Source organism: Ictidomys tridecemlineatus, chromosome 3, assembly GCF_052094955.1.
Source record: "Ictidomys tridecemlineatus isolate mIctTri1 chromosome 3, mIctTri1.hap1, whole genome shotgun sequence".
NCBI classification, from domain to species: domain Eukaryota; kingdom Metazoa; phylum Chordata; class Mammalia; order Rodentia; family Sciuridae; genus Ictidomys; species Ictidomys tridecemlineatus.
The window spans coordinates 35,913,010-35,936,394 of NC_135479.1; the positions used below are offsets into that span (position 1 = coordinate 35,913,010).

Below are 23,385 nucleotides of genomic sequence, written 5' to 3' on the forward strand. Positions count from 1 at the left end.
CGAATCTTCTTTTTCAGGATTAAGATTAAGAAAACAAATTCTCTAGGAAAAAAGAACACACGGCATGGCTAGTAGATGCCTATCACTACATGTCCTTCCCCACCGGTGACCACAGTAAGGATTAGAGGGTCACTTCTTGGTGCAAAGCGAGGGTCTAGACTTAGACACTTTCTGCACTTGAGAGACACAGCATATTAGACACTTTCTGCAACTTGAGAGACACAGCATATAAAATCTGTCACTGTTTGAAGAACCAAAAAAAAAAAAAAAAAAAAGATTTTAAGCGGTTTCCTAACAAGAAGCAGATTCTACAGCAGCCCTTCAGAGGCAGCCCGGTGGCTTCTGAACACTGCAACACTCTCTTCTCTCAAGGGCGCTGCAGATTTTATCACCCACCCCACACTAAACTAGGTCCTGCTGAGCCTGCAGAATATGGAAGGAGATTTCAAAGCCATATGCCCTGACTTCAGAGGGTCAACCGTCCTTACTGTCTCTCCTTGCTGTCCCCTGGATGGAGAATTCTGGAGGATGCTGTCTTTTGTACACTGGAACAAGAATTGAGAAATTGTCTCAATTCTTGAGTATGATTGGTTCCCAGTGTTCAGCCTCTTCTTGGGCTATGAGACTGGAGGTGTCTCCTGTACTTGTTCTAGCCGGGAGCCTGTGCACATATAGTCAACTGTTCTCTCCACTGGTAAGAGATGGCAATGACCTGTTTCTTCAGATGCACTGTCCCCCTGGGAGCAAGATGCTAAGGAGCAAGCGAGGGGCCTATCTACTCACTTCACGCTTGGGGGGAAACTATTCCTTCTCCTCATCCTTGTGCCTACTGAGGCTGTGCACGTCCATTAGTGACTAATGCGGTAGGAAGCGACTCGGGCCTCTCCTGGCCACACACACACACACACTCCATTTACCTAGCTGGCCACTCTTAACTGGAGAACAACCTCTTATTTTACACTTGCGTGACTTTCAATGCCAACTTCCACTAGAAGCTGCCAGTAGCCACTGACAAAATTGTCTCACTCAATTATGATGCCACAGGCTGACCTTAACCTGACCAAATGTCGGAGAAGGCTGCGCTCCCCTGCTGCGTATCTGAAATATTTATCCAAAGAAGCTTTTCAGTCGTAAAGAAATGGGCAGACTTAACACAAAGGTGAATCTTAGAAGCACCCTACTGCACTGGCTTTAAAAACCAACAGTGAATCCTGGAGTTCCTTGCTGAGAATGATTAGCAGAGGCTTCAGGTGACATTTTCCAGAAAGAAGCCAGAGTGCCCCTTTCTGTAGGCCAAAACCCTTCAAGCCACCACCCTCGGGCAGCCAGCCCTCCATCAATACTCTAACCTGGTAGTCACCAAAGGTTTTGATTACAGAGCTAACAGAAAGACAGAAAAGTATATTTTGAGCACATACTATCAATATTCTGATAAAATATATACCAATACAATTTAATCCATATACTAGCTGTTAGCTGCTAATAAAGGTTAACTTTTTTGTGTTTGGTGTTGGGGAATAAACACAGGGTCTTGTGTATGCTAGGCAAGCAGTAGACCACTGAGCTACAACTCCAGTCCCTACTTTCTTTCTTTTCTTTTTTTGGTACTGGGATTGAACCCAGGGGTGCTTAACCACTGAGTCACATCCCTACCCCTTTTTAATAATTTTTTGAGATAGGGCCTTGTTAAGTTGCTACGGCTGGCTTTGAATTTGCAATCCTCCTGCTTCAGCCTTGAGTCACTGGGATTACAGGTATGCACCACTGTACCCAGATTTAGCTTTTTCTTCCCATCCTAGTGTGCCCTATCTTACACACATTGCTATTCCAGGGCCAAATGCAAGTGTATCTGCTATGTCATCCTGGCCTCCGACCTGCCCCATCCCTAACCACGAGACAAGAGCACCAGGAATGCCATCCCAGGGGCCTGCTTTATGGCATGCATATTTCCTATGGAATCACCCTGAGAAGATGCTGGATTACCAGTTCCTTACATGCAGGCTGGACATTCCCTCCCATCTCTCACTTAATCAGATCTTTCGTTGTAGTCTGTAGCATCTCCTCCTGCCAAAGTACTATCACATTCTATTAGCCTTCCTGCTTCTACCCCACTTCTATTCCATCCTCCACAGCTCCCCAAGTAGTGTTTCTTTCTTTTTTTTTTTTTTTAATATTTATTTATTAGTTATTGGCGGACACAACATCTTTGTTGGTATGTGGTGCTGAGGATCGAACCCGGGCCGCACCCATGCCAGGCGAGCGCGCTACCACTTGAGCCACATCCCCAGCCCCCCAAGTAGTGTTTCTTAAACAGAAATCAGAGCATATCATTCTGCTGCTTAAAATATCAGTAGTTTCCCACAGACCTCAGGATAAAGTCTAGACTCCTCAATAGTATACTCAGGGCCTTGTGATCAGCACTCTAACCCCAACTCTTCTTATCCAGCACTTGATCTCTGAACCATACTGAAATATTTGCTCTATGCATGCATACTGCTTTTGCTATCATGCACTGGAACATTCTTCCTACCCCCTGCCCCCTACCACCAATTCAACCTCTCCCTCTGGTCCATTCCCACTTTGTTTTTGAGTCTCTGCTGAGATATTACTTTCTCCAGAAGTATTCTCTGACTGTCTCTCCTCCTTCCTCAAGGTTGGATGTCTTCTCTTTGACTATGCTATCTGCTGTGTTTAGTGCAGGACCTCTTGACTCATCTGACTCCCTCAAGAGATAAGATCTGTGTGGGACCTGGGGATATAGCTCAGATGATAGAGTGCTTGCCTCACATGCACAAGGCCCTGGGTTCTCAAGCCCCAGCACCACCACCACCAACAACAAAACAATAAAAACAAGGCCCTGGGTTCAATCCCTAGCACAACAACAAAAATCGGTGTGGACAGGGTCCTACTGATATCTAGGAATGTTGTGTTCATAAAGATTTGCTGAATTGGGGCTGGGCATGTGGCTCTAGCGGTAGCGCGCTGGCCTGGCATGCGTGTGGCCCGGGTTCGATCCTCAGCACCACATACCAACAAAGATGTTGTGTCCGCCGAGAACTAAAAAATAAATATTAAAAAATTCTCTCTCTCTCTCTCCCCTCTCTCACTCTCTTAAAAAAAAAAAAAAAAAAAAAAAAAAAGATTTGCTGAATGACTTCATGAGCTGCAAAATATGTCCTCTCACCTCTTCTAATAAGATGTCAGGAATGTTATTGGCTATGTGTGTATGGGAAAAAGGACTTAGGCCTCTAGGATTCCTTTCCATTCCTGCCCTTAAAGGCCTGTAGATTCTTACATGAAGAGCCTGCAACCCTCACGTGGGGATGAGAAGCACATGAAGGCTCCTCTGGTGACCACCTACCTTCACTGTTCCTTCTACTTCCACAAACCAACGCCTTAACATGGCCTGAATCTGGCCATCGGTTAGCTCAGGGTTGGCATTGTGGATTTTCTTCTTGACCAGGTCCTCCAGCAGGAGACGTCTCAGCCGCCAGTAAAAGAAGGTTCGGGATGTTTTCCAATCCAGGATGTCCTATATACAGATAAGAGTAAGCTTACTCAACACAACCCTAATCTCTGTTCAGCACTCGGTCTAGAGGGAACACCACAGGCATAAAAACCTACTCTTGGGCTGGGATGTAGCTCAGTGGCAAAGCATCTGCCTTGCATTTGCAAAGCTCTGGGTTCGCCCTGCTGACTACAGCATGGTACACAGCTTTGGGCCTGGCAACTGCTCAGCCCACACATCACTGAGAGATTCTGGAGAAAGGACTGGAAATTCCCAGATAGCCAGAGAGAGAGAAACTGGTTTTGAGAAAACTGCTCAGATGACTTGCATGCACCTCAAAGATGAATTAACTGCTGTGGAAACTTGATTCTATAGTAACCGACAGCCAGAGGACCATAGGCAACTGTCACCAGTGAAGGCACATGTGCATCAGTTTCCCACCAGTGAAATGAACCTGGTGTCCTGAGGAATCCATGGAAACCTAAATCATACATTGCTTTGGGATGACAATGAAAAAAGGAAAAGTTAAAAAAAAAAAAAAAAAAAGAAACTCGTTTGCACAAGCTCTTTTAATCTGGCCCTAACAGCTCCCTGCTTGTGGGCCTGGGAGCATGGCACACTTACTTGTGGGTCTTTGACAAGTAGGGAGAAGTGGCAACCATTGTACTTACGTTAATAACACCCTTCTCCTGCATCCGGCCTGGTGTGTCGTGCAAGTCAGCAAACTGCACGGCTACCTGGTGGTAAATGGGAATCAGGAATTCCTCCCGCTCCTTCAGCTTGTTTTCCAGCTCCTTCCGCTCAGCTGGGCTTAGCTCGGGGGTGCCTGCAATTAGAGAAACCTGCCTGTCATACTCTGTGGTGATCAGGAATCTGCACAGAAGCAGCCGCAGTCCTCGGAAGCTCAACGTCACCCTGCCTTCTTCCCTCTAGGACCTGGCTCTCCATTGTCTTCATGACCTCTTTGCTGTATAACATGACTCTATAAGATGACTGCCGTCTTTACTTTGCCACAGGAAGCCCAAATGCCACCTTTTCTCTTTGGAGGTCACAAGTATGAAAGCAGTGATGGCAGCCTGGTTCCCAGGCCTCTCTCTGAGCAGGTGCAAACAACCACAAAGAGGCCTGCACCTCTCATCAGCTCGCTGACTAGCAGCCAGGCCCCTCCATCCCCCACAGGCCACGACCAGCACTCTGACACCTCGCCTATCCTTGCTGACCAGTGTCAGAGCAGACAGACTATTCTGACTGTGGGGTGTGACAGGACAGCTCTCTCAGTGTTCAGAGCATAAACTAGCAGCTCTAGTTTTCCCATGTCCACACTGGTATGTACCTGAATAACTGTTGAAGTTGTAAGCTACAGCATCCTACAGTTTCTAATCTTAGGTTTGGAAATGCTTAACCTCAAATTAGTAAAATCCAATCTAATTAGAGCCAGATCCGTGTGTCTTGGGTCAGTTCAGTGGATTAGCCTCTGGACTCCCACCTGGACTGCTACTGACTGAGGCAACCCCTGACCAGAGTGACAAAGACATTAGTTCTTGGGTTAAAAAAGAAGGAAGAGGAATAAACAAAAAGGCAGTTCACAAACCCCAGTTGGATTACTGAGCATATAAATCCATAGTCCCCTCACTTAACAGAGAGGAGACTAGAATTCCTTATAACAAGGAGACCACCCCCTCCAATCAATAGTGTCCTAGTAGAGGTGTTGCTATGTTGGACTTTTCTTCCTAATTACTTTCAGAATGGGATTTGCAATCAATACTGAAAATTTAGCTGCCTGCCTAGTAAGGAGGAGTAAGTCTAGCTGAAGGAGCAATAGGTGACAGGCCCTGGTGTTGGGGACAACCTGATGTGCTTTGTCACAAAAGCTGACAACTACATGAGCACAGGTGATGTGATGCAGAAGAGAAAGGTCTATTGCAAACATGCCTGTTTCAGAACAGGCCTTGTTTTTAATGCCACCATGAATCATAAGCCATAAACAGCCTTGGGCCGCTGAGTACGCCGTTAAGTATTCTACATGAATGGCGCTAACAGAACAGGGATGTACTTATAGCTTCTTTTTATGAATTTTTTTGGATGCTCAATTCCCCCTCCTCTCCCTTTTAAAAACCCATTAGTATTTTAAAACTATCAAAGGGGGCCTGGGGATATAGCTCAGTTGGTAGAGTGTTTGCCTTGAATGTACAAGGCCCTGGATTCAATTCCTAGTACCACTACCAAAAAACAAAACAAAACAAAAAACTGTGATGAAGGGTTGAAGGGTGCCAGAAAAGTATCTTTTCTTCAGCTTTCACACAATGGATACTTCAAAAGCCTTCCTTTAAAAACAGGTAAATAGAATGACCACACTGAACTCCACACCACGGGCTGACACCATGGACCATTCATTCCAGTGTGGCCCTGCCCGGAGAACTGACTAGAAGTGGGTGACAGGTGTCTTCTGAGATGAGACTTTCTTAGTTAGAATGCCCTTGATAGGGAAGCAAATGTGTTTCCTTCTCCACTGAGAAGAACCAAGATCTCATTGGAGAAATGGCTGATTACAGGGCTGCAGCAGGAAAAATATAAGATGAGCCCAGAACATGTGACAAAAAGCAAGGAAGCAGTTGGTTGAGAAATGTAAGAAGGATGAAGATGCCAGTTTGAATATGTTCTGCTGGCTAAATCAGATGGTTTGAACACTAAAATAATAATAATTGTGAGAATATCTATGAAGTAAGAATCTTCATATAAATAATTAAATGGTGGAGAAAGGAAGAGGAATGCTCTCCCTTTCAGTAGAATAATAATTAAAACAGAAGGAATGATGAAATTAGAAAATTACCACTTTATAACCATCATTGTAATTGATTCTGCTAAGACTCATCAATGGATACTAAAACTAGTGAGGGACAGTTTGATGAGGAACAGAGTCTTCATAAAGTCTTAAAGTATCTTTTTACTAATCACTTATTAAGAAAAGGAAAATGGGCTGGGAGAGGGGTGCATGCCTGTAATCTCAGTAACTCGGGAGGATTGCAAGTTTGAGGCCAGCCTCAGCAACTTAATGAGATCCTAAGCAATTTAGAGAGGGCCTAAGCAACTTAGCGAAACAAACAAACATACATAGGTTCAATCCCCGGTATTCCCACCCACCACCACCTGCAAAAAAACAAAACAAAACAATAGATGGGCTAAGGAACTGAACAGACACTTCATAGAAGAAGAAATACACTCAATCAACAAATGTATGAAAAAGTGTTCAACATCTCTGGCAATTAGAGAAATGCAAATCAAAACTACATTAAGATTTCATCTCATTCCAGTCAGAATAGTAATCATCAAGAACACAGGCAACAATAAATGTTGGTGAGGATGTGGGGGAAAAGGTACACTCATACATTGCTGGTGGGACTGCAAATGGGTACAACCATTATGGAAAGCAGTATGGAGATTCCTCAGAAAACTTGGAATGGAACCACCATTTGACCCTCTACTCTACTCCTCGATTTATACCCAAAGGACTTAATATCAGCATACTACAGTAATGCAGTCATGTCAATGTTTATAGCAGCTCAATTCACAATAGCTAATCTATGGAACCAACCTAGGTGTCCTTCAATAGATGAATGGATAAAGAAAATGTGGTATATACATTCAATGGAATATTACTCAGCTTTAAAGAAGAATGAAATTATGGCATTTGTCAGTAAATGGATGGAGTTGGAGAATATCATACTAAATGAAATAAACCAATCCCCAAAACAAAGGCCAAATGTTTCTCTAATATGCAAATGCTAATTCTCAATGGTGGGGAGCACTAGAGAAGAATGGAGTTACCTTAGATTAGGTAGAGGGAAGTGAAAGGAGGAGAGGAGAGAAGATGTGGGGATAGGAAGGATAGTAGAACGAAACAGGCATTATTACTTTATGTATATATGTGACTGCATGACCAATGTGATTCTACAAGATGTACACTCCCATCTATGTATGATATATCAAAGTGCATAAATGCAATCTACTATCATTAATAACTACTTTAAACAAATTAAAAAATCGAAAAGATAAATAAAACAAAAGGGGAAATGGTAACTTTACAGTGAATTAACCTAATGAATACAATCTTAAAAGTAATTTGTCACCATCATCAATAACAGGACATACTGGCATCTGTGCCTCCTGATGCAGTGTGCTAGGAAGAACAGAATAGCATTTCTCCAATATTCCTGCCCAAAATACAGAATCTAAACCAAACCATGAGGAAATATAAGACAAACACAAACTAAGGGGCATGCCTCAAAAAGTGGCCTGCACGCTTTAATGTTAAGATCATGAAAGACAAAGGTTGAAGAATTATTCCAGTTTAAAGGAGACTAAAAATTCATGACAATGAACTGTTATGTGTAGTTTGGGATTTGATTTTAGGCCCAAAGAGAAAGCTATAAAGGATATTATTGGGAAAGCTGGTAAAATTTTAATATGAATCATGGATTAGATAATAGTATGGTATCAATGTTTATAGTTCCTGATTTTGATAAATGTATTACAGCTATGTAAGAGAAAGTTATGTTCTTAGAAACACACACTAAATACTTATGGATAAAGGAGCATGAGGTCTACAGATTATTCTTTAATGTTTCAAAAAAAATGTGTGTGGCAAGTGAGAGTGAACACATGCACATGCTCATGAGCATGCAAGTGATAAAGTGAATGGGGCAAGATGTTAAAAATAAGTGGATTTGAGAAAGACACTCTATTATTCTTGTCACTTATGAAATAGTATCAAATGAAAAGTTCTAAAAAATCAGCAAAGCTTGGGGAGAGGGGCAGTTCCTGGCTATCTAATGCAGAAAATCAATAATCAAAGTTAAAGAGCTGAGGATCTGGCTCAGTGGTAGAGCATCTGTCTGGCATATGTAAGGCCCCAGGTTTAATCCTCAGCACTTAAAAAAATATATATTTGCAGGGAACTAGACAACATTGTACATGCTTTAAATCTGTTGGCTCATTTAATTGTCACAATAATTTTACGAGATTGGCATTCTCATTGTCCCCATCTTACAGGTGAAAAAACAGGCACTGAGAATTTATTTAACTGCCAAGGTCACAAAGCGAGAAGTGATAGAGCCAGGACTCAAATGAAGTTTGGCCCCCAAAGTTTTTCAACATCATATCACGATCTCTACTTGCTCACTTGAGGTGGAAGAACAGCACTGCAGGAGTAGCACCCTTTCCATTTCAGAAAAGGCTTAATGATGCTGGCCAGACTCCTGTCTGATAAAGCTGACTCTCCATCTTAATCCCATTCCATAAAGGAGGCCAGGACAATATCTCCAATAATTCCCACCCACTTGGTAGGTCAGATGCAATGCTCTATGCAGGCCTTAGACTTAAGTAGCTTCTCTTATTACTGCAGATTAATAATTAATACAACAGCAGCCTTGCTGGGGGCCAAGAGATGGCAGTATGAGGGTCATGGTGAAACAAGGAGTTTCAAGCCTTTTCAGCATTCTCACTCTGCATAAACAATTGACACTGAGCTTAAAGGCACATATATATGTATGTAGATTAGACATAGCACCATTTATTGAGTGTTTTCTGTACTGCATTCAAATCTTTCAGGAACACATATATCTCATTAGTTACAACACACAATTCAGACCTAGGTCTGGTCACCTGTTAACACTGTCACCAAGCCAGACATCTCAACATAACTAAGCATTTTCCATGTTGCTACACATGTCATCTGTGATCCTGATAAGAACCCAATCTTATGGGTTATCTATTTTACAAGCAAGAAAATGGAGGCACTGAAATGTACAGTGACTCCCAAAGACATGTGCCACATGCCTATAATCTCAGTGACTTGGGAGGCTGAGATAGGAGAGTTGCAAGTTCAAGACCAGCCTCAGTAATTTAGTGAGGCTCTCAGCAACTTAGTGAGACCCTGACTTAAAAGGACTGGGAGTATGCGGTAAAGTACCCCTGGGTTCAATCCCCAGTACTGCAAAAATAATAATAATAATAATAATAACAACAACAACAATAACAACAAACTATATTAAAACTTTGAAAGAATAACAAATACCTCTAATGCTCGGGCCCACTTTACTATTATTTTTTTAGTTGTTGATAGACCTTCATTTTGTGTATTTATTTATTTATATATATGCAGTGCTGAGAATCGAACACAGTGCCTCACACATGCTAGGCAAGCGCTCTGCCACTGAGCCATTCCCCCAGCCTGCTCTGGCCCTCTTGAAACTAGGAAGACCACAGAGCATTTCCCAAAGGCTACCTTGTTTATTTCTTTCAGAGATGCCTCTGATCACAACTGAAGACCTACCTCGGCAAAATAAAGCAAAGACAGAAGTAGAAAATGTATGTGTTTTAAAATGTATATAAGAAAGCCAAGAATTTGTGTGCTTTGTTTTAGGGGAAAATGGTTTTTTAAAATTTTGTTTTCTAAAAACAAAAGGCTGCTCTTCAGCTAGCTAGTTATACCCTTGTGTTGTGCACTGAGGGCCCCTCTCTCCTTGTACAGCAAAGCAGCCAGCCCCGGTAATGATTTAGGGGAGATTAACAAATATGTCAATGTCTATTTTCTGCTTAATTTAAAAGCGGCGTCTATAAAGATTTTTGACTTCTGAACCCTGTTCTCCTGAAAGAAAGAAGGTAAGAATGAGGAGGGGGATAAAGAGTGATTATCCTATCATTGATCGTTTGTCAGGAGCATTTCTTATTCACTGGACTATTGTAAAAAGCTAAGCTCTCGATCAATCCTGTAAGCTCCCTGTACAATTAAATATCTTGGAATGGTTTTCTTTCTTTTCCAGCCAGATTGCAGGGCCTCAGGGTTTTTAGGAAACCAAGTCGGTGTGTATGCGTGTGTGTGTGTGTGTGTGTGTGTGTGTGTGTGCGCGCGCCCACATGTGTGTAAGAATATGCTACAGAGAGGAAAAGCCATTCTTCCCTAGAATCCTACTTCAGGCAAAGGCTAAAACGAGAGAAGAAAGGTGGGTTGCTCCTATCCTTTCCTATCAACATAAGAAGTCACCATGAAATACTCAAAATGAAAACCTATCATTAAATTTTTTTAAATGTAAAGAGCTAAATACAGAAGAGGCATCCATCACAAAGATGATCAAGTATGAGGAGCCAACACTGAGATATTACTATGCTGGTACTTTAGTACTTTTCATCTTATTTAATCCTCATATCAACCTTAAAGATCACTACCCTTATAGATGAGGAAACAGACACAAAAAAGTACTTTGTCCAAGGCCATGAAGCCAGGAAGTGTAAAGCTGGGACTTGGGCCTAGGTAGTCTGGTTTAAGAGCCCAGGTTCCTTAAACAAAACTTCTTAAACTGACCTGCAAGTCCCCCAAACACAGCAGCCCAGTTAGGTGTGCCTTGAGTCAGAATACAAGGCAGAGCCAAATCTCCTCCATGGGGTCAAAGCTGGAGAGAAATTCCTGGAGTAGCTGATTTCCACAATAGGAGGTGTTTTTATCAGCCCTGAAACTGAGGGAGGGGAGGGAGCCACCCCAACCTACATATAAGCAGACCTTGTCCTGGGGAGCAGCATCTAAGGGAGGTAAGACCTTTGAAGCTTAAAATAAAAATCAGACTGGTAGACTAAAATTCTCACTTCAGCCAAAGGCACTAGGTGACCTTGTAGGTATCTTTCCTTCTCTGAGCTCAGTTCTTCATCTATGTAACAACAATCCTAATCTAGCCAACAGGAAAATGTTTTTATAAAAAAAAAAAAAGTAATATTAAAGTGTTTTTAAGAGCATTCTTAACTTTTCTTTAAGTTAAACTATGAAGCCTATGTAAATTTAAACCTAATTTTAACTTTTATGGGCCCTTCTTCTTTCCCTTAAAAAAGCGATTTGCTTTGATTGGTTAAATATATATGACACTAGAGCTAAGAGTTAGATTACCTTCTGCACAAAGCACCCAAATGTCTCAGATATTAAAACATACATCCATACCTCAACCTTGAGACTGAAAAATCAACATAAAAAAAGACTGGAATCTTATTAAGATTCAAACGTACAAACATAAGTAGCTGTTTAAAAGATCTATGTAATCACATTTTCTATGTTGAAAGAAATTTCTCTACAAAGATAGTAAGAGTGAAAAAAAAATCCTGCAAAACTACTTCTGTATCCATAACAGGTGTGCCTTTCTTTACACAAAAGCATTCTTGAAAAACTGCGTAAATCAGATCCTGTTTTAAATGCCTTAAGGGAGCTATTTAGAAGGAACCCTGCAGTGAATCCTTTGGTAAAGCAAATAATCCTTTTGTAATGGGAATAATTTCTCCCAATGTATCTAGTTTTTTTAAATCCCATTTTCATATATCTGCTTTTCTTCAAAGGGGGCCATACCTATCTAAATACAACTGCATTTGCATATTGATTTTAACAGCAATATTCTTGAGGGATGTTTAACTCTAAAGTTCCTTGCAATATTGTTAGTGCTTTGCTGTTCATATTTAAAAAATCATTACAGTAAACCCAGAGATTTCCAACTAGAAATAAAAACATTCATTACTCCCTCTTCATTCTTACCCCTGTGCCCTCACACAAACATATCCACACAAAGAACTCAGAAACAGCACAGGATTCTCTAAGTTCTGGAAGAGAACTGCCTCTACAATCTTTATCATTTCCCTTCCCTAATTTACTCTCCCTAAATGTGACAGATGAGAATACAGGTATCTGAGTCAGTTGAGATTGAGTGGGGAATAGGGTCTCAGACATTTTCTGAGGATAGATTTCAGGCAGGGAGAAACTTGGGTTCACTCTAACAAAATGCTTGCCAAGTCTGGGGCCTAACACAATTGGGAATCACTGCTTCCTGGAAGGGACATGCCCAGGTGCTTTTATAAATACAATCAAGATTAAGGGATCCAACTACAAAGACCACTGTCTTCTTCCTAGAAAATGTTGTCACCATCATACTAAATTACCTCAAGCAAAAGAGCTTTTGAATTTAAGTGAGGAGGTGAGTTTTCAGCTGTTGCCAACTTAGGGCAGGAGGCAGGATCCCCCATCTACCCTCATGAGAAAACTTTCGTTGTTTTTCATCAACCTCCTAGCCACAGAGGCCATAGTGGCAGTTAGGACACTGCACAGTAGGTGAGAGGCCACTTCCAAGGCATGTATATTGGAACTTCTTTCTGTCCTCATCTCAACTTTCCATGCAAGGGCACCACTTTTTGCCCCAAACAAAATGGCTCTTTTTAACTTATACCTTGAATATGGATGCAAGAGATGGAAAAACATTCGTGGTTCAGATGAACCCTCTGAGTCTTTGGCCTCACATATGCTAGGCAAGTGCTCTACTGCTGAGCCACAACCCCAGCCCCCCAATAGTCCTTTCTTAACTGCTAAAAAGAAGGCCTATAAGGAAGATTTTTACAGACATGTGTGTCCCCATCTGCTGCCACAAACTCCATCTGTGCCCAGGCAAGGACCAAACAAGGGCCAACAGCGGAGCTCAGCTGGTACTGCTGTGGCTTGCATCACCATCAGGGCTGGTTCTGTGTGGCCATAGCTGAGGAACTGCATGGTGGGCTGCCCAGCTGTCCATGATGGAGAACAAGGTTCCCCTAACAGACTCTTTTGCCCCAGTCCTCTCTGTATTGAGGGAGAGGGACAGTGGGGAAGTTAAAACTGTTCCACTCTCCTCTCCATCTAAATTGATTTATCATTTCTCTCTGAACACAAGAAGAGGGTAAAGATCCAGGAGAGGAGCTGAGGTCAGGCACTCGAGAGGCCAGACTAGCACAACAGTCCTATTCCACAGCCATCCCCCTGCTCTGGGCACTGTGAGGCAGTAGAAGGATTATAGTGAGAACACAAAAAGGCCTAGGAGGGCTAGGGCTTTATTTCCAGGAAGGAATTTAATTTCCTTAAGGCAACCAAAATAGTGGGATTGTAACCTCTCTGTAATGACTCTACCAAACCCTGATTCTGAGAATCCAGTCAGAACCAGTTGAGCTCTTTACTTGTCTTTTTGAAGTAATTCTTCCCTTTAATGTCAATCAAAAACCAATGTATGGGGCTGGGGCTGCATCTCAGTGGCACAGCGCTTGTCTAGCATGTGTGGGGCATTGGGTTTGATCCTTGGCACCAAAATAAAATAAAATAAAATAAAGGTATTGTGTAAAAAATAAATATTAAAAAAAAGAAACCAATGTATGCACTATTTTCACACTGTTAAAATCACAGACCTTTCACACTGTTAAAATCACAGACCTGCAAACTAGTAATTTACCACCTTTTTACCCAAACCAGGCACACAAAATGGCAAAAGGTCATTTTAAAAAATGTACAGGAGGTGGTGGAGCTATAGCTCAGTGGTAGAACGCTTGTGTGAGGCACTGGGTTTGATCCAACACCACATAAAAATAAACAAATAAAATAAAGTCACACTGTCCATCTATAACTACCCCCCGCCAAAAAAATTAAATGTGCAGAACCAAAATAAACAAATAAGTAATAAATAAATAAAAATTCTGGAAGAAATGAAGATAACTGTTCAGAAATTAAATATTATTCACTATCCTTAGAGAAAAAAATCATAATTATGTTTTTGAACACAATCAGTTATGTACTGGTTTGTCGAAGAGATCTGTGAGTGCTCCCCAGTGTAGAGGTTGATTTGGGAAGAGATCAGGAATATAAGATAAAATCCACTTCTACAGGCTTTCTCCTTAAATCAGATTTTCTCAGTGCAACTGGCTTTAGATCACAAAGGGAAAGAATCCCCATTTAATTTAGATCAGGCTCAGTATTCAGCTGAGGTAAAATCTGAGGAAATTGTGAGAAGAGCAGAACATAGGGAAGGAGAATTTTATTCTTGGATTTTATATGCCTTTATTTTATTTCTTGGAAGATTCATTTAACCCCTCTTTTGCCTCAGTTTCCCTATTTAAAAAATAAAGTCATTTTCTCCCACTTTGTGAAAAGGCATTTTGACAGTCTTTGGTTACAGGTATCGTGAAAGGAGATAAAAATCATTGCGAACCCCAAAAGAACTGGGTTCATAGTATGTTCTGGTGCATGTGTGCTAATCTGCTCTGTCATCAACATACCTTGGTGTATGACTCCTCAAAAACTGCAAATGCCAGAGAGTTGGATCCACTTTTGTATTTTTTTAACGTGGGCCCAAGCCACAGAGAATTTTTAATACCAAATACGGCCATCACTGTTCCTGATTATTATTGAAAAGAAATAACGCCAACCTCCATGTTTGAAAAATGCTTTGAGATTCAAAGCAAAGGCACATTCATCTGATCCTCACATTAGCTAGGTGGGAGTGTTATCCCCACTTTATAGATGAAGAAACTGATGTTCAGAGAAGTTCAACAATTTTCCTGCTGGCAACATATCCAAGACTTGCACCAGTTATTTCTATTCCATATCCAATGCTCATGTTCCCAAGCTGCCCTGGGCCAAAGCCTGCTTCGCTTTCGAAGACTACAGATTCCTTCTTGAGTACCACTTTGGTCAAGGTTAAACAAATATGATTTTCTTTAGTGTCGATAAGAAATTGATAATGAGATGATTTGTAACAAATGATTAAACGGCCATCACTTGGGAATCTCCTCTCTCTCCCCTTTGTGTGCCTCAAAAGTTAAGAGGTGCTGGGTGAAGGTGGGAGCAATATCACTTTACTTGAAGAGAAGGAAGCTTCAGCCCCACACCCCTCACAGTTCAGTTGTTCTGCAAACAGATGTAGAAAGGATCCCTCTTCCCACCACCCAGTTACTCTGAAGGGATGATAACAGCCATTGGGGGGTTAAAAAGAGGCAGTGAACCCCCAGTTAATGAGTAGGAATTCAGCAGGCAGTGTAAGATAAATGGAGCTCTCTCTGCTTCTGCTAGAGTCAGCATGAACTGCGGCCCTGCGGCTTGTTTGTGGCAAATGGAGTGCGCGAAATATCAAAGGGCAGTGATCCAGAAGAAGACCGACTCTGACAAATTTTAAATTGGCCAGAAAGAAAACCAGGAGAAAAAAAAAAAGAAAAAAAAAAAACAGAAAGAAAGAAAGAAAAAAAGAAAAGAAATTCTGTAATTCACTGTGTCCTGCAATTGCGGCACTGCTGTCTTTGTACAGAATTAGTGGTAGAAACAGCAGCAACGATCGCTGGATGCTGGGAGCAATTATGAGCCATCTAAGTGAGATGCTTATCAGTGGCTGAAGCTTTTAGAGCTCTCTCTATGTACAGTTGTAAGTAACTTGCTCTGGAGCTGCAGTTACTTTAATTAAAGTGTATGGGGTTGGTCAGAAGTAATTATCCTGTTTGGAAAAGAAAGGGGAAAAAAAAAACACCTCAACAATTCTGGGTGGCAATAGATTTTCGAAACAACTTTGCCAATTTCTTCTTGTATGTGTGCATTTCCCATAAACGGATCAAACTGCAGTAGGTTAGAGTTACTGGTGGCAGTTACCTAAAGGCAAACAATGGGGCAGAAACAGAATTTATTGTAACCCAAGTCACCATGTTAGGCAAACAGCCTGGCTTGGGGTTCCAACTGCCTGGACAGGCAGTCTTCACACTACAGGCAAACATGGCAGTTTTTTCTGTCCCTAGATGGGGAGACATAGAGTCCACCAATGGTATTTAGCAATTAAATTACTCTTTGGAACAAAAATGAGCTAACATCTCTCTTTTGCTCCTTGTATTCACTGAGATTCACTATATTTTAAGGATACTTTTTCTGTTCCTTTAGAAAAACCAAACCAAACCCAAATAGCCAACAAAAGAACCCTAAGCGATTATCTTTACTAACATAGCAAGGGGCACAATGGGAGACCTGAGCAGAAAAGCAGTTTTTTATACTCGTTTGGTCTCTAGACTCAACGTAGGGTTCCCAGTTTAGTCCTGTTGCAGTCATAAGTCCCTTCCAAAATCTCTGAAAATAAACAAATACAGAGTAATGTCTGGAAGCATCAAGTGCGGACACTCCCAGGGTGATAGCTATGGCAGTCACTGTTTGGAAGCACACAGTGCACAACCTTTACTTCCATTTCTCTAGCCCAGGATGACCCCAGTACATTGCCTAAGTAGAGACTCCAGCTTTTCTATACATGACACTGACTCTCACATCCCTCAGAAAAGAGACAGGCTGTCCAAAGAGACAAGCAGACCAGGACATATTTAAATCCCACATATTCTCCGCCTGATTAGCCTGCCCTCAACAGCAACAGCTAGCTGGGCATTCTCAATAAGAATGTCCTAGAAAGGTGGGCTACTTGTAACTGTGAGAAAATATCGAAAAGAAAAATCGTGTGACTTTTGCTTTTTTTAGAGAGCCCACTTTCCCTCCTATTACACACACTATTTCATTCTACCAGGGTTCTTACCATATAGAGGACAGTAAATAAAGATTATCATGAATTTGATCAAATGCTTCAGTGCCTCCTCCCCTGGCCTATGAATGCACTCATTACAAATCAGCTGAATGGCTCATTGATTTGCCAGGAGGACAAGCAGACATACCCAATCGCTCAGCCAAGCGGATGTAGACTGGGTCCACCCTACGCATGGTTTTCACCAGATCCTTTTTGCGGAATTTGATTTCTACTGTCCCTTCTGGCTCCAGAACAGATCCCCTGGATCAGAAAGAAAGAAAGCAAAACAGAAATAGAGGCACTTTAAAGGAAAGACACAACAGAATGAGGCCAGTTACAATTTGTGGACCAGGAAATAGCTTCATTATGGTTTTGCCCACCCATGGTTCACAAAAGTCACCCCAGGGAGAAAGGAAAGCACCAGAGAAGTATCTAAGTGAGGTATGAGGAAGGCCTGGCAAAAAAAGCAATTAAAATAATTCTCATTAGCCGACAGTTGACTTCCATTTTAAAAGGAGAATACAGATTCCACCAATGATAGCTGATAAGGGTGACAGGAATCATATTATTTTCAAGGGTGGGGGGTGAGGAGATGCTGTAGGCACAGGGGTAGGACAACCACTTCCGGCACTTAGGCTGAATAAGTGAGGGGTTGATGTTGATCACCCTACACCCTACACCACAGCTGTCAGTCTGCTAGTAGGACTTGGATCAGATAGTAGGCCAGGCAAAGCAGTAGGTAAAACATTCTTCCCACTGCTATGAGAATGTGCAAAGTGAAAGGTCTCAGGGTTGCTTTTAGTGAATACCAGTGGGAATACTAACGGTGTTCTATCACCAGTAACTTTGTTCTAAACACCTTTAAAAAAGAGATTTTAGTATTTTATAAAAAATTAGAGTCGATGCCTACTATGTGCATGGCATAGTTCTAAGTGCTTATCTAAAATCCTCACAATATTTTGCTTAGTGAATATCCACTGTGATATAAGATGTTGCTATTATTCGCCTTTTACAGGTGAGAAAACTATAGTACAGGAAGTTAAGAGACTTGCCTAAACCTGGCAAGTGAAAGGATTGGACTCTCCAGAGTCTGAAGAACAACTATCTCTGATCTGAGATCTGATTAGGGCCTAGCTTAGGCTGTAAAAATAAACCCCTCAATGTAGAACACTAGCCTAAGGATTTGATGATAAAACTACTGGTATTTTCCTAAATAGCTTTTGAATTAGAAGGCTGAATTTTTTAGAAAAAGGGAATAAGAGATGCTCTAATAAAATGATTGGATGTAATAATGCACATAGAAAATGTAAAGGAGATGGGCTGTGGCATTCACCTCCTTAAGAAAGGGTTGAGAACACATTATGAAAGGATGCTGGATTTGATCTATTTTACTTAAATAGTTTCAGGAACTACCTCTCAACAAACTTGGGCTTCTCTCTTGAAGTTTTTTGGGTGCTACAAACACTGTGTTCTCCAGCCTTCTGGAATGCTAGAGCAGAGTCATAGGCTCCAAAGGAATGAAGAAGCTTTGGTTTGGAATCATAGATGAGGGTGCTGTGGTGCACATCAGTGACCAGCCAGCTCATTCAACAGATTATAAGAAATAGCCCAGGAAGTGTGAAGACTGCTCTGTTTCCTGATCGTCAACCCCTAGAACTTCAGATTTACAGGCCAGTCTTTCCATGTCAACTCATTCTAAGTCCCCTTTGCCACACACCTAAAAAAGAGACGGTGAGTAGGCACATCTGAATAACAAGTGGGAGGAGAAATTTCTCTGAGTTTGGAGGTTCTGGAAGGGAAGACTAAGTAAAAGAATCTGGGATGGGGGAATTATACTGAGAAAGCCTGACTCTAGCCTGGTTTCCTTCTTATGCCAGCAAACACTATTTAGAAAGCCTGTTTTTCTGTCCTTGGAGTCCTTTGGGAATGGACAGATTCAATGAAGTTTCCTTGGTTATAATTTTCTTCAGGAGGAAGCCAAAGCTAGAGGATCCTGAGAGAAAGTGAATAGAAATAAGGAAGGCACGCTACCTGCTTTCTCGGTCAGCATACATCTCCATGTGCCGGGGGTTGATGGTGGGATCAATCACAACCCAAGAGCCACCCCGCAGCTCGGCCTGGGGAGGAATGTAAACCATCACAGGTTGGGAGCACTCCCGCAAGCTGTCCACGATGTAAGCACCAAACTTCAGCACTTGATCGTACATATCTGCAGAGAATGAGACAAATTAGAAATCATGAAACTTATCTTTCCCAAAGTAGTGCTGCCAAACATTGTTCACACCATGGTATGTGCAGAAAAAAAAATTGTTACTGCACACTATGTCTCCAAGAGAGGCTGCTCACTGCTGAAGGTGACAGGTTTCAGACACCTCATGTCCTGTGTGGCCACGTTAAAGACTAACGGGATTGGTTTCTTTCCCTGTATCCCACTCAAGACTCTGGAGGATCCTCCAAAGTATAAGAAAGAATTGTACTGTTTTTCATAAGACAGTGTGCAAGCCCTCCAGACAGCATATCCATTTTACATCATCCCTGAATTTCTGTTCTCAGGTTTCACCACATTAATTCATACTTGCTCTACAAACGTTGAGTATTTTTCATGTCAATATGTGATCTCTCCCACTACATTAAGTTTTCTGAAGGAAGGAACTATTCTAGCTCTTTTCAATTCCTCTCATGATTCTTAGCATACGATGAGCTCTTAAAATGTGCAGCTAGTGGAAATGGATCCTTCAAAAATTTATCTTTGAAAACTATTTTTCATCTTTGTATCCCCAGTATCCTACCCAGTGCCTAGAACACAGTTAGTGCTCAATAAGTATCTGCTGAATGAATAAGGGAATGAATAAGCATATAACATACTCTGGAAAAAATGTAACAAGAAAGAAAAACAAATTAATTCTTTAATAGTTGAATTTTTATAGCATATCAATGAGAGAAAATTAAATATAAATGTATAGAAAATATCACACAGCCACATAAAGTGCCTAGTTAACTCTTCATTCTGCTAAAGAATACTTTAAACCTGAAGGCCAATAGTAGCCTGAAGAAAAGGACTGCTAGTGCATAAATAAAGTGAGCCCTTGGAAAGCTGGATGAACTTATTTATTACTCAAACTTTTTCTTTTGGAAGGCAATTAGGATTGAACCCAGGGTCTCACACATGCTACGCAAGTGCTCTACCACTGAACTACATCCCCAACCCTTTTATATTTTTTGAGACAAGGTCTCACCAAATTGACTAGGCTGGCTTGGAACTTGTGCTCCTCCTGCCTCGGTTTACCGAATAGCTGGGATTACAGACGTGCCTATGCCTGGCTTATTTCCCAACTTTTTTATGGACCACTATCCATTTCCCAGTTCCCTAAAGTATTGCTAAAGTCTTAGGTTTATGATTCCAGGTGTTTAATGGGTATTTCAGTAGAGCCACAATGGATCTTTTCTAAACACCAAATAACAGGTTTAACTGAATTCAAACTTTCCTATCAAAGAGAGGATCTCAATTTGGAATAAATCAATTCTGGAAATCCAAGGCAAAGAAGCATTTTTCAGGAAGTTAAGAGCAAGCCAAATAGAAATTGCTTTCATTGTAGTTACTGGCAAATTAAACCGCCACCTTCCCCAAAGTAAAAATGACTCTATATACAAACTATCAATGCGCACAGTCCACTCCATGGCACATGCCTTTCTCCATTGCCCCAATCTGGGTTGTAAAGGCTCCAGAAATTTCAAGTTGCCCAGGAAACATACCCTACTCTACATGGATGGTGTATGGTTATATACTCTGTATATATGATCAGAGCAAAGACATTTATTCCTTTGGGAGAAAAGTAAAGACCAAAAAAATTTACTGCTAATTATACAACTGCTGTATGAAGAGCAGGGAATAAAGGACTTTAAGCGCTTTACGCTAATTCTGTGGTTATGAAAATAATTGCTCAGTTCAAATTATTTTAACTAAATTAATTCTTTAGTGGATATTTCAACCAGTGCTACATAATAAAATAATTGTCTAATTAGCAGTACATTTTTCAGTGCTGCCAAGAGTACAGTTTCAGAACAAGTAACAGAAAGGAGTGGCCCTTGTCAGTATTGTCCAGAGAAGAAATGGAAGGTGTAGATAAAAGGTGAAAACAAAATAATAGAAGAAGATTGCACAAAAAGTCATTCTACCTGCAAAAGGAAGAAAAAAAAGTTACAAGTAAATGAAGACAAAGCTTCCAGCCTCTTTATTCATTTATATTTGTTAAAAACATACCTAGCTGGCATGGTGGCACATGCCTCTAATCCCAGTAACTTGAGAGGCTGAGACAGGAGGATTATAAGTTCAAAGGGCCAGCCTCAACAATTTGGGGAGGCCCAAACAACCGAGTGTGATCCTATTTCAAAAAATGAAAAAGAGCTGGGGATGTAGCTCAGTAACTAAGTGTACCAGGTTCAATCCCCAGTACCAAAAAACATACATATCTATACTAAAATTTATCTCTATATTGTGTTGAACAGATCTAACTCCTAAAAGGGGAAGACTTTTCTTAAAATTTATTTTCCTTTCTTCCCCCCCACTGCCTTTTTTTTTGGCGGTACTGGGGATTAACCTAGGAGTGCTCTACCAATGAGCTATCTCCCCAGTTTTTTTTTTTTTTAATTGAGATAGGATTTCACTAGCTAGCCCAGACTGGCCCCTAATTTGAGATCTTCCTGCCTTAGCCTCCTGAGTAGCTGGGATTACAGGCTCATTCACTTAATTTAAAAAAAAAATAAAGAAACCCAGTTGATTTCATGCTATATGGAAATAGTTTAGAATGAAGTTGAGTGTGTGTATATTTTTCATTTGTGTGTAATGATTTTGGTTCCTCTTTTTTGACATCATAGCTAGCTTACTGTGTACCAGGGATCATGACGGCACATAAACATATGAATCATGCAGTCATAAGAACATCATCTAATTTATATATCCAAATTATAGGTGAGTAAATGGAAGCTTAGTTAAATAAGAGTTATGTGGCAGAGAGAAGACTGAAACTCAGGTCTTTCTGGTTCTAAAGTCCACATTCTACTACCTAATTTTTACTCAGGTTCTTATTGTTAGGAAAAGAGCACCAGGTTGATCTCACCTGGAACACCAACAGACCCACAATGTAAACATCAACACCTGCATCAACATAAAGCAAGCTATTAAAATATAAACAAACATAAACAAACTCTACAAATCAGTATGCTTACACTGGACTCCAGGTATCCCAAATCACATATTTTGAAAGGCAGGTTGAAATACTTGGCAACAATCTGACATAAAATTGTCTAAAATCCCTTCCTATTTAACAGACAGAGTGAAGACACAGTCAAGAGTAGCAGGGAAGGGGATCCCCAAGGGTTTACACTAGAAATCAATCTAGGGAATTTCAAAGCTATGCATATGTTGTCAGTTCTCAGGCCCTGAGAAATGCAACTGGAATGGAATATATTGATAGGTTCTTCACCAGAGAGGCAGGAGCTTAGAGTTTTCTAGCATTCTGGGTAAATAAAGCACATCTGCATGAATGGTGATCACAAATAGCCTTTGGAGCATGTTCTCAGCATCCAGGCACCAAACCTGCCTAAGGCTTTCATTGTTACACAACATGGATAAACTGTGGCAGCCACATGTACCAACAAGGAAGCAGAGTGACTGAAAATGCTTCCACAGTGCCCCACACTCTCAAAACTGGAATAGAATAGATCTTGTTGGTTTGGGCAAGATTATCTGTTAGAAGCTGAAGGTAAACATTAGGCATACACAAGCTGAATATACATAATGTCTCTCACGAGTTCATTATGGCCAGCAGACACTGTATTTCAACATCCAAATAATCAGAGACTTTAAAATAGACTTCATTCCAGTTAAAGTTTTCAATAAATGTGTTTTTTTATTGTTATTTATAACCTGTCCCAGGAAAAAAATAATAAGTATAACATGAAAAGCCAACTGAGAGTGACCCTGTAGCACCAGCAGTGAGGCGGCTTAATATCACTGGGATTTGCATCCTATCAAGCTATTCATGCTGAGGCTGGGACCCTGGTGCTAATTTCTAGTAAATTTCACGCTTGATGTCTCCCTGTTGTGGGTCATTGCCGGTTCGTCTAAATAAACTGCTTCCAAATGGCTCTTCCATCTAAATATTCAGCCAATTTTTATAATTTAATTTTGCATTATGCTGAATAGCCTTCCAGCCAGATAGAGCTCATTGGAAAAAAAGCACCAATACCATCTTGACAAGCTTTTATTTATTTATTTATATTTTTACTGCTCGAATTAGACCTCCTAGGCCGACTAGTAAAGAGTTTTTTTTTTCCCCTCCACTAATGTCAATTTTCAGCATAGCAAGAGCTGTCTCTAATCTTTTCCTACTCATTACACACAATTTTGGAGTCATTTTACCCACAGTGCAGTCGGCTCCTGGCTGTGTGTTTGTGTGCACTGAGGGATGGCATAATTGTTTATTTTCCCTCCCTGCATAATCCCTAGCCAGTATT

At 41.0% G+C, this 23,385-nt stretch overlaps 1 protein-coding gene across 9 annotated transcripts in view; it reads right to left on the bottom strand.

Annotated features, from left to right (window-relative positions):
* Window positions 1-23,385, bottom strand: part of Acaca (acetyl-CoA carboxylase alpha) — a 288,856-nt gene that overhangs the window by 33,900 nt on the left and 231,571 nt on the right. For all 9 annotated transcript variants that reach the window (XM_078042389.1, XM_078042384.1, XM_078042383.1 and 6 more), the window contains 4 exons: window positions 18,901-19,078; window positions 17,018-17,130; window positions 4,180-4,334; window positions 3,362-3,532 (listed from right to left, as the gene is read on the bottom strand). In XM_078042389.1, coding sequence (XP_077898515.1) covers window positions 3,362-3,532; window positions 4,180-4,334; window positions 17,018-17,130; window positions 18,901-19,078 — 617 coding nt within the window. The remainder of the gene's footprint in view (window positions 1-3,361; window positions 3,533-4,179; window positions 4,335-17,017; window positions 17,131-18,900; window positions 19,079-23,385) is intronic.